Source organism: Entelurus aequoreus, linkage group LG09 (genome assembly GCF_033978785.1).
Source record: "Entelurus aequoreus isolate RoL-2023_Sb linkage group LG09, RoL_Eaeq_v1.1, whole genome shotgun sequence".
Classification (NCBI taxonomy): Eukaryota; Metazoa; Chordata; class Actinopteri; order Syngnathiformes; family Syngnathidae; genus Entelurus; species Entelurus aequoreus.
In genome coordinates, this window is record NC_084739.1 from 74155358 (window position 1) to 74172219 (window position 16862).

General features: G+C 32.7%; 2 protein-coding genes across 2 annotated transcripts in view; one reads left to right on the forward strand and one right to left on the reverse strand.

Annotated features, from left to right (window-relative positions):
- The window catches only part of supt3h (SPT3 homolog, SAGA and STAGA complex component), a 16893-nt gene extending 12330 nt beyond the window's left edge, over positions 1–4563 (reverse strand). The window contains exons 1-2 of the mRNA XM_062059316.1: positions 4468–4563; positions 2500–2614 (exon numbers count right to left, since the gene is read on the reverse strand). Coding sequence (XP_061915300.1) covers positions 2500–2579 — 80 coding nt within the window. The 5' untranslated portion in view covers positions 2580–2614; positions 4468–4563. The remainder of the gene's footprint in view (positions 1–2499; positions 2615–4467) is intronic.
- A 4764-nt stretch (positions 4564–9327) lies between these two features.
- On the forward strand, positions 9328–16481 carry LOC133657032 (runt-related transcription factor 3-like). Its single transcript, XM_062057914.1, has 5 exons — positions 9328–9510; positions 9588–9747; positions 12256–12360; positions 12436–12495; positions 16165–16481. Exons 1-5 carry the CDS (start codon positions 9328–9330, stop codon positions 16479–16481), a joined length of 825 nt encoding a protein of 274 aa, XP_061913898.1.
- Positions 16482–16862: the final 381 nt, after the last annotated feature.

Genomic DNA, 16862 nt, shown 5'->3' on the forward strand with positions numbered 1-16862 from the left:
AAAATATTAAATATTATAAATACTAGAGTTAAGTACTGTACTGTACTAAATTGGGATATTCTCCCCAAAATTGCGATTCGATTTGCGATGTTTGTATTTCAAACATTTAAATGCATAAACTGTGAAAGTATCATGCGATGGAGACAGAATATGTCAATCAAAATGCCGCACATTAGAACAATATGCAATAATTTACTTTCAAAATATATTTGTCTTTATGCGGACAGACTCCGAGCTTTTGTCTCCATCATGCTCTAAAACTAAAGAAATAACCCATAAAAACTATACAGTGTTTATAATGTAATCATATTGTATTAATAATAATGCAAATAACTATTTAAATAAATACAGACTTGTATTTCTCATTTATGTACAATTGTTTATCAGGTGAATAACGTTTAGTTGTTCTAAATAAATAAACAAAATAAACCTATTTAATTTGTATAAATATTGAACATCTTAAAGTGCATTTTTTCCAAGTTAGAAAAACTAGGTCGGGTTTTTTTTTGTTTTTGTTCTCGCTTGTTGACAATATCGACACCGCCGATACCAGATCGTTATGCTCTAATATCGATCCTCTATTCAAAATATCGATACTTTTATACATTAGTTCAGGGGTGTCCAAACCTTTTCCACCAAGGGCCGCATACCGATAATTTAAAGTATGCGGGGGCCATATTGATATATATTTATTTAAAAGAATGCTAAAAACAAATATTGTGTCGGCTTTGTACTATAGGTGACTAAGTATATTATTATTCATGTTTAGTTAGAACATTTAAGCGTTTTCTCATTACATACCATTTTTTCTCTTTTTTCTTAAATGTTTATTGTTGTTTTTTCCCATATAAGATAAAAACATAAAATAAAAACAATAATAATATGATTGTTTATGGTAACTAAATAACATAGTGTTTCAAAATGTCTGGCTGTACGAAAATATTAATGTTCAGTTACACATTTAACAGTGTTTATTATAACTGTTGTCATTTGTCTTTATAAGTTAATATTATATATTTATTTATTTAACTAATTAAACTTTGTTTATTATTTTAAACATATTTTTATTTTATTATGAGATCTTCTCATATTTTAGATCAAGGGTGTCTAAACTTTTCCCACCAAGGGCCTCATACTGAAAAGTATGAGGGGGGCATTTTGATATTTTTTTATTTAAAGAAAAGCTAAAAACAAATATTGTGTCAGCTTTGTATTATAAACACCTAAGTATATTATTATTAATTAATAGTTAGAACATTTAATCTTTTTCCTAATCACACATCCTTTTTTTCATGTTTTTTCTTACATTTTTACTGTTTTTTTTTTGTTTTTTTTACCAATTTAAGAATAAAATAAAAACAATAATACTATGATTGTGTAACTACATAGCCTAGTGTGTCAAAAATGATGCCTGTGCAAAAATATCAATGTTCAGTTACACATTTAACAGTGTTTATTATAACTGTTGTCATTTTTCTTCATTAGTTAGTATTATTTAATTTTCAATTGACTAATATAATCTTGTTTATATTTTAAACATATTTTATTTTTATTTTGAGAGCTTCTAATATTTTCACTCAGGGGTGTTTTTCCACTAGGGGCCGCATACGGGGGTTGGGGGGGGGGGGGGGGGGGGGGTTACCCACATATGCGGTCCTCTCCAAGGTTTCTCATAGTCATTCACATTGACGTCCCACTGGGGTGAGTTTTCCTTGCCCGTATGTGGGCTCTGTACCGAAGATGTCGTTGTGGCTTGTACAGCCCTTTGAGACACTTGTGATTTAGGGCTATATAAATAAACATTGATTGATTGATTGATACAAAAAGTATGAGGGGGGCCATTTTTATATATTTTTTATTAAAAACATGAAACTTGTTTTATAAGTGACTCAGTATATATTATTAATTAAAACATTTTTTATTTAATCCTTTTCTCATTCTATTCCGATTTTTGCTCTTTTTTTCTTACATTTGTATTGTTGTTTTAGAAAGATATGCTATTATTTGAAAATACACAACTTTTTAAATTTGAGCAGACACGTTAAGTGTATTTGCACAAAGTATCGGAGCGGTATCATAGATACCAGCCTGAATTTTACTTGGTAACGGATCGGAAAGAAAATCAGTGGTATCGCACATCACTATGAATGACCGAAAAAGAGGGCTCCCTGCGTTCAGTTAATTCTACTGTTAGATAAACACGCTCATGCTCAGTACAGAGTGAGACCTCTCTCGTCATTGCAAAAACTAACTCGTAATAAATAGCTAATGGTAATGTCAGCATTACTTTTTTTCCCCCCAATAAGGATAGACACACACACACTTTACGCTGCCCCCTTGTGGTTTGGAGTGCATGTTTAAATCATCTTGACTTCCTCTACGTCCTTTAACTTTTGTTTAAACAGGTTAGCATGGCGTCAAACAGTCTCTTTGATGGAAGCTGCCCTACAGCATACACAGGTGTGTATGTGTATGTGTGTGTGTGTGTGTGTGTCTTACATCATGCCCTGTATCTCAGTGATGAAGCTGGTCTTGGATGCAGGTCGGTCTCGCCCGCTGGCGACAGCAGATCCTGCCATGTGACCTCTCTCGTCCAATCAGACTCTGATAGACACTAACGAGAAAGATCCAAGATTTTAAAGAAGTTGAACTTCAACTCCGAGCTCTAAAACTACCACAATAAAGCAATAATGTAAGTTTTTATACTGTTAAGACCAAAAAAATTATATATTAACAAATTGATTATCCAACACTTTAGTACACTGGTGTCAAACTCAAGGCCCAGGGGCCACAACTGGCCCGCCACATCATTATATGTGGCCCGCGAAAACCTGGAATTAATATGCAAATTCTCTTATTAAACATATTCAACTTTCCATTGTCAAAAAAATTCCTGTCTTTTAAACTTGATCTGATACAGCAAAAAATATACGACCATACATTTAAAAAAAAAATTGTTACACTCAAAATAAGTGCTTAAATATCTGCTTGACTCCTGATTTTAAAGCAAGTTATCCATCAAATTGTACACCCCAAAAATAATTTTACAGTAAAAAAATGGTAGCCCAGACGCCACAATTTTATAAGTAAAAAAAAAGACAAATATAATATAATATAATATATATATATATACATACATACATACATATATATAAAACGTTTGGTGGACAAAATGAGACAAAGACGTGGCATAAATAAAACACGTCTTTCTGTGGCAGCATCGGACAAAGTTGTAAACAAACTACGATGAGTTCAAGGATCGCTGAAACTAGTAGGACAAAACGGCGCTTGCCAAATACTCTCATCAGTGTATAACTGTATAATGTATAACATAAATAGTGGGATTTCTAACAATTAGGAAGATGTGTGTCATGGATGTTCTCCTACAGAAAATATATTAAAACAACAACAAAAAATGTTTTCTTCATCTTTTTCTCAGGGTCGCGGGAAAACATTATGTTGAAAATATTGAAATGTATTGGAAGTGCCTCAATTTGTTTTTACATTGTGAATACAAAATAAATAAATATAAAAAAACCTTGCAGCTGGGCAGAACCTAAAAAAAGTCAGAAAACGTTTGGTGCACAAAATGAGACAAAGGCGTGGCATAAATAAAACACGTCTTTCAGACAAAGTTGTAAACGAACTACGGTGAGTTCAAGGATCGCTGAAACTAGTAGGACAAAACGGCGCTTGCCAAATACTCTCATCAGTGAAGCACATATAACAAACAGTGGGATTTCTAACAATTAGGAAGATGCGTGTCATGGTTGTTCTCCTACAGAAAACATCTATACATCCATCCATTTTCTACCGCTTGTCCCTTTTGGGGTCGCGGGGGTTGCTGGAGCATATTAAAACAAAAAATATATTTTTTGTTGGCGGCTCTAGAGCCACGGGTTGCTGACCCCTGAGCTAAACGAAGTCTGACCTTCTCTGCTTAGGCTGCTGCCCCCGCAACCAGACCTCGGATAATCAGCAGAAGTTGGATGGATGGAAAATGGAAAGTTGATCACATTTAGTAAGAAAATATGCATTCATTCCAGGCTTTGAAGGGCCACATAAATGGATGTGGTGGGCTAGATGTGGCTTGATGTTTGATATTGGTAACTGGTATACTTTATTAATAGAATACAAACATAATAAACAGTAACCTAGCATTACTTCTGTGGTTTGATAGTCGTGTTGTCTAAATAACAAGTTATAGGCATAGACTACGGCTAAATAAACAATACAGCAGAAGAGTAATAAGTCAAAAACAAGAAATAAAGAAATAAAGAGGACAGGTGCTGTGACCACATTGTGCCCCCCGGTAGTAAAATCTGAATAAAACCACACAGTTCCCTCCTATTCAAACACGGTGGTTATGTTTTCTTTTGTCGAAACAACAATGGCGACACAAACAAGGAGACGTGGGTCAGGACGGGAAGAAGAAGAAAGAAAGCAGAATAAACGAACACAACTCACCAAAAGTAGCAGACTCAACCGTCGCTGGCGTTTGTTTTGCGTTAAACTGTGGCGCGCTTTGATGACGTCAAACACAACAAGGACGTAAAGAAAGGAGGGACAGGTTTATATATATATATATTATATATATATATATATATTTTGTACTGTTTTTGATTATTATTTCTCAACTATTTGTAAATGTTGAAATATATAAATAAAGGTTTATAAAATAAATTTAAAAATTTTTTAAAAAGGAGGGACATGTTTTGGAATTTTACCTTCGCAACGTCAATATACTATTGGCTAAGTTTTATATTCATAAATGTAAGTTTCTCAATACCCGACCTGTTTTTTGTGCCTTTAAAAAAGAATTAGAACTCTACCTTAAAAACTCTCTACCTCTAACAATCAAAAAGCTGGGAAAACGATGATTCTGTGTTCCAAATTTTAATTATTTACTGAACTTGTGTGAGCCTATGGCTTTGCACTCAATAAAGTAACTAAAATAGAAAAAAAAATAAAAAAAATTATACATATATATATATATATATATATATATATATATATATATATATATATATATATATATATATATATAATATATATATATATAATTTTTTCCCCTTCAAAAAAGTTTCTCAACAGGTCGGGTATTGAGAAACTTACATTTATGAATATAAAACTTAGCCAATAGTATAATGAGGTTGCAAAAGTAAAATTCCAAAACATGTCCCTCCTTTTTTTTTTTAATGTTTTTTTTTTTAATAATAAAGTAACTAAAACAGAAGGAAAATATATATATATATATATATATATATATATATATATATATATATATATATATATATATATATATATATATATATATATATATATATATATATATATATAAAATAAAAAAATAAAATAAAAATATATATATATATATATATAAATGTATATATATATATTTATATGTATGTATATATATATATATATATATATATATATATATATATATATATTTTTTTTACCTTCTATTTTAGTTACTTTGAGTTTACAACCCTCTGGTACTTTGATTATTATTATTTCTATCTATTGTTTGTAAATGTTGCAGTTTATAAATAAAGGTTTATAAAGTTCCAATTAATTAATTAATTCATCATTGATGCAGCATGACAACATAATTAAATATATCTAATACAAGATGTTTTTGCAAAGTAATATCTAAGGTAAAAGATAAAAGTTAGTATTAAACAGCCCTTTTAACCACAAAAATAACTAGCAAAATATTCAGGGACCAAACAACGAATCCGATGTCTTACACGTCTCTAAGAAATAAGAGAAACAAAATTAGAATTAACGAATACAAGCCTGTCAAAATAAAACATTTATCTATGTAAAATAAACCAAAACTGGGTTATTTAGAGTTTTTGTTTGTATAGAGATGTTGATTGTTCAACCTGGTGGATATTTGAAAATATTGAAACATATTGGAAGTGCATCAATTTGTTTTTACATTGTGAATACAAAATAAAAATAATGTAATATTTAAAAAACCTTGCAGCTGGGCAAAACTTAATAAGTTATTTTGATCTTTTTCCTCTTTTGTCTTTCTGTTTTAAAACATTGATGCATGACAACATAACACATTTTATTTTTCACATCAAGAGGAAACTGGGAAACACAATGAAATATGACAAAGGGACAAATATTACACTGTATTAGAAATCCTACTCTTGATTTTAATCATATTCAACAATTATATGAATTTACCTACAATTAAACAGGATAAACCTTGCCAAATGATATGAAAGCAAGGATTATTATCAAGGCTTAGGTCAGGCTGATTACAAAAATAAATACTAATCAAATATACTGCAGAAAAAGGCACTTATAAAAACTCATGACCCAAATAAATGTTTACAAACAATTACACAGTGTTAAAATAAATACATTTTAACAAAATAAATATTTTTTTAAACAGTCAATAAAATTGAAGTGAAAATAAATATTCAGCTTCACCACTTTAGTCATAATTTTTGCCCTTAAGGAACTTCTCTGTGATGTCATTACTGCCACAAGTGGTTTTTTAACTTTAGAAAGTTATATGGTTGAAACCGATAATGATGCCAAAAAAACATTTAAAAAAAAGATGGGAAGTCCTCAAATGCTTATTTTGAAATTTTTATTTTGTTTATAGATTATATGCAACCTGTTGTTGTGTTCCCTAATTTGAGTGTACATAAATGAAGGTGTGTGTTGCTGAGCCCGACCTGGACATAATCTGGACTGTACATCAATGCTTATTTTGAAAATGTAATTTTGTTTATAGATTATATGCAATTGGTTGTTGTGTTACCTAATTTTCAGTGTACATAAATGAAGGTGTGTGTTGCTGAGCCCGACCTGGACATAATCTGGACTGGACCTGGTTTTAAGAACCCTTTAAACAATTTAATTTAATTGACAACCTGGTTTGGTGAAGATAAGGTCCCTTTTTAAAAAAATAAAATAAGATAAATAAATTAAAAAAACATTTTCTTGAATAAAAAAAGAAATTAAAACAATATAAAAACAATTACATAAAAAATAGTAATTAATGAAAATGTTAGTGGAGCAGCAGCACACACAATCATGTGTGCTTCACAGACTGTATCCCTTGCAGACTGTATTGATATATATAACAAAAAAAAAAAAAACAATTACAGTGTTAAAATGAATAAATTTTATTTTTTTATTTTATATATATATATATATATATATATATATATATATATATATATATATATAAAATAAAAAAATAAAATAAAAATATATATATATATATATATAAATGTATATATATATATTTATATGTATGTATATATATATATATATATATATATATATATATATATATATATATATATTTTTTTTTTTTTACCTTCTATTTTAGTTACTTTGAGTTTACAACCCTCTGGTACTTTGATTATTATTATTTCTATCTATTGTTTGTAAATGTTGCAGTTTATAAATAAAGGTTTATAAAGTTCCAATTAATTAATTAATTCATCATTGATGCAGCATGACAACATAATTAAATATATCTAATACAAGATGTTTTTGCAAAGTAATATCTAAGGTAAAAGATAAAAGTTAGTATTAAACAGCCCTTTTAACCACAAAAATAACTAGCAAAATATTCAGGGACCAAACAACGAATCCGATGTCTTACACGTCTCTAAGAAATAAGAGAAACAAAATTAGAATTAACGAATACAAGCCTGTCAAAATAAAACATTTATCTATGTAAAATAAACCAAAACTGGGTTATTTAGAGTTTTTGTTTGTATAGAGATGTTGATTGTTCAACCTGGTGGATATTTGAAAATATTGAAACATATTGGAAGTGCATCAATTTGTTTTTACATTGTGAATACAAAATAAAAATAATGTAATATTTAAAAAACCTTGCAGCTGGGCAAAACTTAATAAGTTATTTTGATCTTTTTCCTCTTTTGTCTTTCTGTTTTAAAACATTGATGCATGACAACATAACACATTTTATTTTTCACATCAAGAGGAAACTGGGAAACACAATGAAATATGACAAAGGGACAAATATTACACTGTATTAGAAATCCTACTCTTGATTTTAATCATATTCAACAATTATATGAATTTACCTACAATTAAACAGGATAAACCTTGCCAAATGATATGAAAGCAAGGATTATTATCAAGGCTTAGGTCAGGCTGATTACAAAAATAAATACTAATCAAATATACTGCAGAAAAAGGCACTTATAAAAACTCATGACCCAAATAAATGTTTACAAACAATTACACAGTGTTAAAATAAATACATTTTAACAAAATAAATATTTTTTTAAACAGTCAATAAAATTGAAGTGAAAATAAATATTCAGCTTCACCACTTTAGTCATAATTTTTGCCCTTAAGGAACTTCTCTGTGATGTCATTACTGCCACAAGTGGTTTTTTAACTTTAGAAAGTTATATGGTTGAAACCGATAATGATGCCAAAAAAACATTTAAAAAAAAGATGGGAAGTCCTCAAATGCTTATTTTGAAATTTTTATTTTGTTTATAGATTATATGCAACCTGTTGTTGTGTTCCCTAATTTGAGTGTACATAAATGAAGGTGTGTGTTGCTGAGCCCGACCTGGACATAATCTGGACTGTACATCAATGCTTATTTTAAAAATGTAATTTTGTTTATAGATTATATGCAATTGGTTGTTGTGTTACCTAATTTTCAGTGTACATAAATGAAGGTGTGTGTTGCTGAGCCCGACCTGGACATAATCTGGACTGGACCTGGTTTTAAGAACCCTTTAAACAATTTAATTTCATTGACAACCTGGTTTGGTGAAGATAAGGTCCCTTTTAAAAAAAAAAAAAAAAAAAAAAAGATAAATAAAAAAAACAAAACATTTTCTTGAATAAAAAAAGAAAGTAAAACAATATAAAAACAATTACATAAAAAATAGTAATTAATGGAAATGTTAGTGGAGCAGCAGCACACACAATCATGTGTGCTTCACAGACTGTATCCCTTGCAGACTGTATTGATATATATAACAAAAAAAACAAAAACAATTACAGTGTTAAAATAAATACATTTTAACAAAATAAATATTTTTTTAAACAGTCAATAAAATCGAAGTGAAAATAAATATTCAGCTTCACCACTTTAGTCATAATTTTTGCCCTTAAGGAACTTCTCTGTGATGTCATTACTGCCACAAGAGGTGGAAAAGAGTAACCCTGCATCCCATACCAACCACTACTGAGAAACAGATATTTTGGGCCCCGGCCCTATGGTTAAGAAACACTGCTGAATTAGGAGAATAAACGTAAGTCAAATGTCCTGTCTGTCCTTAAGATGCTCCAATGAAGTGTCGGTCTGCTCCATCGCCCTCAAACGCTCACCCGGAGAAAGCTGAGGTGTGGACCCTCCGCGAGCGCAGCACAGCGTCCCCTAGAGGCTTCGTGCAGACGGACAGCCCCAACTTCCTGTGCAGCAGCCTTCCTCACCACTGGCGGTGCAACAAGACCCTGCCCAGGGCCTTCACCGTGAGCGCCTGCCTGCTTTCAAAAGCCCGCTATTGTAGTTTGTCAATACCCATCCAAGTCCTTCTCCATCCGACCAGGTGCTGGCCCTGAGCGGGGACGTTCCGGATGGCGTGCCGGTCACCGTGATGGCCGGCAACGAGGACAACAGCAGCGCCGAGCTGCGTAACGCCACCGCCACCATGAAGCAGGGACGCGCTCACTTCAGCGACCTGCGCTTCATCGGCCGCAGCGGCAGAGGTGGGAATTAAGAGAGTGCTTTATAGCGCTCTCACGTGAAGTACAAGGCAAAAAAATAAATAAATCAAACGCAAGAATGAAATAAATCATGAATTTCCTGCAGATTGTTCAAGATGGTTGCCCTCTAGGGGTGTCCAAAAAATAGATTTTTCGAATTAACGGCAATTTTTATTTGTAACGATTATAGATGTCCGATAATATCGGACTGCCAATATTATCCACCGATACATGTTTTTAAATGTAATTTTCGGTTTCAAAAAGTAAAATGTATGACTTTTTAAAACGCCGCTGTGTACACGGACATAGGGAGAAGTACAGAGCGCCAATAAACCTTAAAGGCACTGCCTTTGCGTGCCGGCCCAGTCACATAATATCTACGGCTTTCTAACACACACAAGTGAATGCCATGCATACTTGGTCAACAGCCATACAGGTCACACTGAGGGTGACCGTGTAAACAACTTTAACACTGTTACAAATATGCGCCACACTGAGAACCCACACCAAACAAGAATGACAAACACATTTCGGGAGAACATCCACACCGTAACACAACAGAACAAATACCCAGAACCCCTTGCAGCCCTAACTCTCCCGGGACACTACAATATACACCCCCCGCTACTGAATCAAGAGTCGATTCTGAATCGAATATAAGGAGGATGATCTACAAAATTTAGAAGCTGTGTGATAAGTACATCCAGCAAGTAGCAGTATTGCTAAGTGCTAAACAAGATATACAACATATTAATACAATCAAACAATCACTTACTGTACAATGTCTGCTCTCACTGGGATAGTGGTTAGAGTGTCCGCCCTGAGATCGGGAGGTCGTGAGTTCAAACCCCGGCCGAGTCATACCAAAGACTATAAAAATGGGACCCATTGCCTCCCTGCTTGGCACTCAGCCTTAAGGGTTGGAATTGGGGGTTAAATCACCAAAATGATTCACGGGCGCGGGCACCGCTGCTGCTCACAGCTCCCCTCACCTCCCAGGGGGTGATCAAGGGTGATGGGTCAAATGCAGAGAATAATTTCGCCACACATAGTGTGTGTGTGTGTGTGTGTGTGTGTGTGTGTGTGTGTGTGTGTGTGTGTGTGTGTGTGTGTGTGTGTGTGTGTGTGTGTGTGTGACAATCATTGGCACTTTAACTTAACTTATAAAGACTGGGATGTTTATATTAAATTAGAGGGTTTTATGGGTGGAATAGATTAGTCTTGTTATCTGCAGTGTTAGCCACCTCTTACTTGCCATATTTTACGACTTAGAATGCATAAAACAAAGAAAAACAAATGTCTCACATAAGGATTATGAATGATAGGCCAAAATTCCCCAAAAAGTGAAGTTCCACCTAAACCTAAATTTAAACCTTTTTTTTTTTTAACTAAACATTTATTTGAATCCGAAACCTGACTTATGCAACATAAATTTTGGCCCTGGCAGGACTTAAACACACTTAAGTACAAGTGCACATTTTAAAAAACAACTTTTAAAGTACACGGACACAAAAACGACCTTAAAACCTCTAAAGGCTTAGTGGCCACATGCGTGGACAGCACCTTTTAGCTCTTATTTCCAAAATTGTGTACACTACTGAATTGGGGTCTTATGGCCGCTTATGTGGACACTTATACTGCCATCTGGTGGTGTCAGAAGAGTATAACATACATACATTGGAATTTGGGGAAAAAAGTGTAAAAATAAGAATTAGCATGTCACTAAACATGAAGTACACGTTTGTGTACTTATGGACTAAGTACATCATATCAAAAGATGATTCTTAGTTTTTATTCTAATTAGGGTCCAATAAGCCCAAATAGCAAAGACAAATAAAAAAAAAAAGCATGTAAACAAACAGCTGGAGCCTTAAGAGGTTAACCCTAAACCTAACTTTAAACCTTTTTTTTTAACCAAACATTTATTTGAACCCGAAACCTAACTTATGCAACATCAATTTTGGCCCCGGCAGGACTTAAACACACTTAAGTACAAGTGCACATTTTACAAAACAACTTTAAAAGTACACGGACACAAAAACGACCTTAAGGTGCACAAATACACAAGAAAACTATGCAGTGCTTTTCAATTATTTTTTTCATGCAACCCCTTGGGGACAAACATTTTTTCACGCCCCCCTAAATTGATATATACGATTAAGAACCTAATATTAATTTACAGTAAATATTGATGGATTTATCTGTACAAACCACCTTTTTGGCAATTAGGTGCTGGTGCCAGCAACTCTAAGAGTGTTTTTTGCGGATAAATGAATAAATAAATAAATAAATAAACAAATAAACATCAGGTTTTTTAATTGTATTTAAAAAACTTGCTGATATTTCCTGGTTGAGCCAGTTGATTAGTTGGAGCAGTGCTGCCACCTAGCTGGAGGCTTGTGTATCGTTCAAGAATGAAAAAATGACGGCATTACTGGAAGTCTCTCCCGCCCCGCCTAAAACCACCATTTGAGAAGCCCTGCCTGATAGTGTCCTGTACTTTGCCCTCAGGCAAGAGCTTCACCATCAGCGTCAACGTGCTGACCACGCCCCCTCAGGTGGCCACGCTGCGCCGGGCCATCAAGGTGACCGTGGACGGCCCGCGGCTACCCAGACGTGGGTAGACACCCGGAGAAAAACAACCAGCCGAGTTGTTTGGCGAGCTCACGCTTCCCGTTTTCTCTTCCTCAGGGCAGCGTCAGAAAGAGGCGGGAGCTTTTAGGTCGTCCAGGTGCGGCGATGCATTTTCAGGTAGGAGGCGGAGTCAGAGCCCGCCCTCACTTGTCCGACACCAGTCCTTTAAGTGAACGCCCAGGGTTTTCTAACCCCCCTGCAATTCCCAGAAGGCAGCCAAAGGACTGTTAGTTTAAAATGTACCACTAAACGACCGACAATTAGCCACCTTTCTTTAATCAATCAATCAAAGTTTACTTATATAGCCCTAAATCACGAGTGTCTCAAAGGGCTGCACAAGCCACAACGACATACGACATCAGATCCCCCCCGGGCGACCGGTGCAATGGACGTCGAGAGGATCTAGCATAATATTGTGAGAGTCCAGTCCATAGTGGATCTAACATAATAGTGTGAGAGTCCAGTCCATAGTGGATCTAACATAATAGTGTGAGAGTCCAGTCCATAGTGGATCTAACATAATAGTGTGAGAGTCCAGTCCATAGTGGATTTAACATAATAGTGTGAGAGTCCAGTCCATAGTGGATTTAACATAATATTGTGAGAGTCCAGTCCATAGTGGATCTAACATAATAGTGTGAGAGTCCAGTCCATAGTGGATCTAACATAATAGTGTGAGAGTCCAGTCCATAGTGGATTTAACATAATATTGTGAGAGTCCAGTCCATAGTGGATTTAACATAATAGTGTGAGAGTCCAGTCCATAGTGGATCTAACATAATAGTGTGAGAGTCCAGTCCATAGTGGATCTAACATAATAATGTGAGAGTCCAGTCCATAGTGGATCTAACATAATAGTGTGAGAGTCCAGTCCATAGTGGATTTAACATAATATTGTGAGAGTCCAGTCCATAGTGGATCTAACATAATAGTGTGAGAGTCCAGTCCATAGTGGATTTAACATAATATTGTGAGAGTCCAGTCCATAGTGGATCTAACATAATAGTGTGAGAGTCCAGTCCATATTGGATCTAACATAATAGTGTGAGAGTCCAGTCCATAGTGGATCTAAAATAATAGTGTGAGAGTCCAGTCCATAGTGGATCTAACATAATAGTGTGAGAGTCCAGTCCATAGTGGATCTAACATAATAGTGTGAGAGTCCAGTCCATAGTGGATTTAACATAATATTGTGAGAGTCCAGTCCATAGTGGATTTAACATAATATTGTGAGAGTCCAGTCCATAGTGGATCTAACATAATAGTGTGAGAGTCCAGTCCATATTGGATCTAACATAATAGTGTGAGAGTCCAGTCCATAGTGGATCTAAAATAATAGTGTGAGAGTCCAGTCCATAGTGGATCTAACATAATAGTGTGAGAGTCCAGTCCATAGTGGATCTAACATAATAGTGTGAGAGTCCAGTCCATAGTGGATTTAACATAATATTGTGAGAGTCCAGTCCATAGTGGATCTAACATAATAGTGTGAGAGTCCAGTCCATAGTGGATTTAACATAATATTGTGAGAGTCCAGTCCATAGTGGATCTAACATAATAGTGTGAGAGTCCAGTCCATAGTGGATTTAACATAATATTGTGAGAGTCCAGTCCATAGTGGATCTAACATAATAGTGTGAGAGTCCAGTCCATAGTGGATCTAACATAATAGTGTGAGAGTCCAGTCCATAGTGGGGCCAGCAGGAGATCATCTTGAGTGGATTTATAAATGCAACCATTACTTCAGAATGTGGTGGACCACTCCAATGCTCAGATTAGGGCCAGGGGAATCTACTCGTGTTGCTGTAAATATGTATCTCTGATCCCATTAGAAATACTATTTCTCATGTAGTCCATATTCAAGTGCCACTAACTTTTTAGTTTAGCGTTTTTATTTTACAGTGTTTCTGTTTCTGTGAACCTTTTTCACAAAATTTTCCCACAGTGAATATATATATATATATATATATATATATATATATATATATATATATATATATATATATATATATATATATATATATATATATATCACTTTAATCTTGTAAAATTACATAATTATTTCTTCAAATCTTTTTTTCTTAAAGTATTCCTACACTATTATTGTATAATAACTTTCACAATATTGCATTTTTCTTAAAAAATAAAATAAAATAAAATAAAAAAAGGTAAATGGCACAATGTTTTCTGGTAATTTTTTTTTTTTTTCCTCAAAATATTGAGACATAATTTTTGGACAATGGCAACTTTTTTCAAAATGTATATGATTTTAATCTTGTAAAGTTACATAATTTTGTTATGTAAAAGTATTTTTTGCTCAGAATATTGCTAAAAATTGTTGTATGATAATTTTTTCCTCACAATATTCCAACTTTTTTTCTAAAAAGAATTATGACTTTTTTCACAATATATTTTACTTTAATCATGTAAAATGGCATCATTTTTTTCTTGAATTTTTTTTAAAAATATAAAAATATATTTTTTATTATTTCTACACAATTCTTGTAAAACATGTTTTTTCTTACATATTGCGTTTTTCTAAAATAAAAAACTTACATCCTGGAAAATTGCATATTTTGTATTGTAAAATTTTAACTTTTTTTGATCAAAATATTCTGACATTCAATGGTAACGTTTTATCAAGATATTACTAACTACTTTCTAAAAAAATAAAAAAAAATAAAAATGATAAATATATTTGACTTTAATCTTGTAAAATAATTAGTTTTTTCTTAAAATCGTTTTTCGTAAAATATTTCTACACAATTATTGTAAAATAACTTTTTTCCCTTTTTCAGTAACTTTAAAGAAAAAAAAGATGTTTTCACAATGTATTTGACTTTAATCCTGTTAAATGGCATATTTTTTCTTAAAAAAAACTTTTTTCTTAATATATATATATATATATATATATATATATATATATATATATATATATATATATATATATATATATATATATATATATATATATATATATATATATATATTTCTACACAATTGTTGTAAAATAACTTTTTTTCACAAGATTTACATTTTAAACCAAACATGTTTTCATAATATATTTGACTTTAATCCTGTGAAATGGCATATTTTTTCTTAAATTAAATATTTTCATAAAATATATATATTTCTTAAATATTTTTACACAATTCTTGTAAAATAACTTTTTTTTCACAACATTGCGTTTTTAAAACAAACAAACAAACAAACATGTTTTTATAATATATTTGACTTTAATCCTGTTAAATGGCATATTTTTTCTTAAAAAATACTTTTTTCTTAAAATATATATTTCTTAAATTTTCTACACAATTCTTGTAAAATAACTTTTTTTTCACAACTTTGCTTTATAAAAAAAACATGTTTTCACAATATTTGACTTTAATCCTGTTAAATAGCATATTTTTTCTTAAAAAAAACTATTTTCTTAAAATATATATATTTCTTAAATATTACTACACAATTCTTGTAAAATAACTTTTTACAACATTGCGTTTTTCAAAAAAACAAACATGTTTTCACAATGTATTTGACTTTAATCCTGTTACATAGCATATTTTTTCAACAAAAAAAAAATGTTTTCTTAAAATATATATATTTCTACACAATTCTTGTAAAATAACTTTTTTTCAAAACATTGCATTTTTGTAAAAAAAAATAAAAAAATTTCACAATATATTTGGCTTTAATCCTGTTAAATATTTAGTTCTTGTAAACATTTTTCTTACATAGTTGTCGTACAATGACAACTTTTTCTAGTGTCAAAGCTGTCCTCCTCTGCAGATTGCAGACCACTGTCCTCCTCCCTCTGGGCCGGCGAGGCGTCGTTGTTTGGTCACATGACCGCCCTGACGTCTTCCTTCGCTCCCAATCCCAGAAGGCACCACCTGTCGGGCCTCTCGTACGCTGCCCCGCCCCCAGTCTACACTTCCTACCTGCCCCCAGCTCCGCCCCCTCCACTCAGCCACTGTGGTCCGTTCTACTACGGCTCCAACCAACCCACCCAGACTGCGGAGGACGGCGCGGTCGCATTGACTAATTACAACGAAGGGGCGTGTCTTTCCCACAGAGGGGAGGAGCCTGTCTGGAGGCCTTATTGATGTCCCTCAATTATGATTTCTTCTTCTGTTTACTTTCTCTTTTCTATTTCATTTACTTGCGTGTCGTGAATAATAAGGAAATAAGTTGTTTTTTTATTTTCCATAAATTATTATTTATTTGAAAATGTTTCAAAAAATAAGTAAGCTTGTCAATTTACACTGGAATATGAATAATGTTAATTACTTCTTCTTCTATTTACTTTCTCTTTTCTATCTTATTTACTTGCGTGTCATGAATAATAAGAAAATAAGTCGTTTTCCATTTTTCTATAAACTACTGTTCAGTGTAAAATGTTCCAAATTATGTATGGGCCTCATTTTACACTGGAATATGAATATGTTTTAAGCCTAAAGTTTAAATTGGTGCCTTAAGTCACAGGT

Coding starts and splice junctions, on each gene's coding strand:
- LOC133657032 (XM_062057914.1), top strand. CDS start 9,328: ATGAAGTGTCGGTCTGCTCCATCGCCCTCAAACGCTCACCCGGAGAAA. Junction 9,511..9,587: donor CCCTGCCCAGGGCCTTCACC/GTGAGCGCCTGC, acceptor CCATCCGACCAG/GTGCTGGCCCTGAGCGGGGA. Junction 12,361..12,435: donor CGGCCCGCGGCTACCCAGAC/GTGGGTAGACAC, acceptor TCTCTTCCTCAG/GGCAGCGTCAGAAAGAGGCG.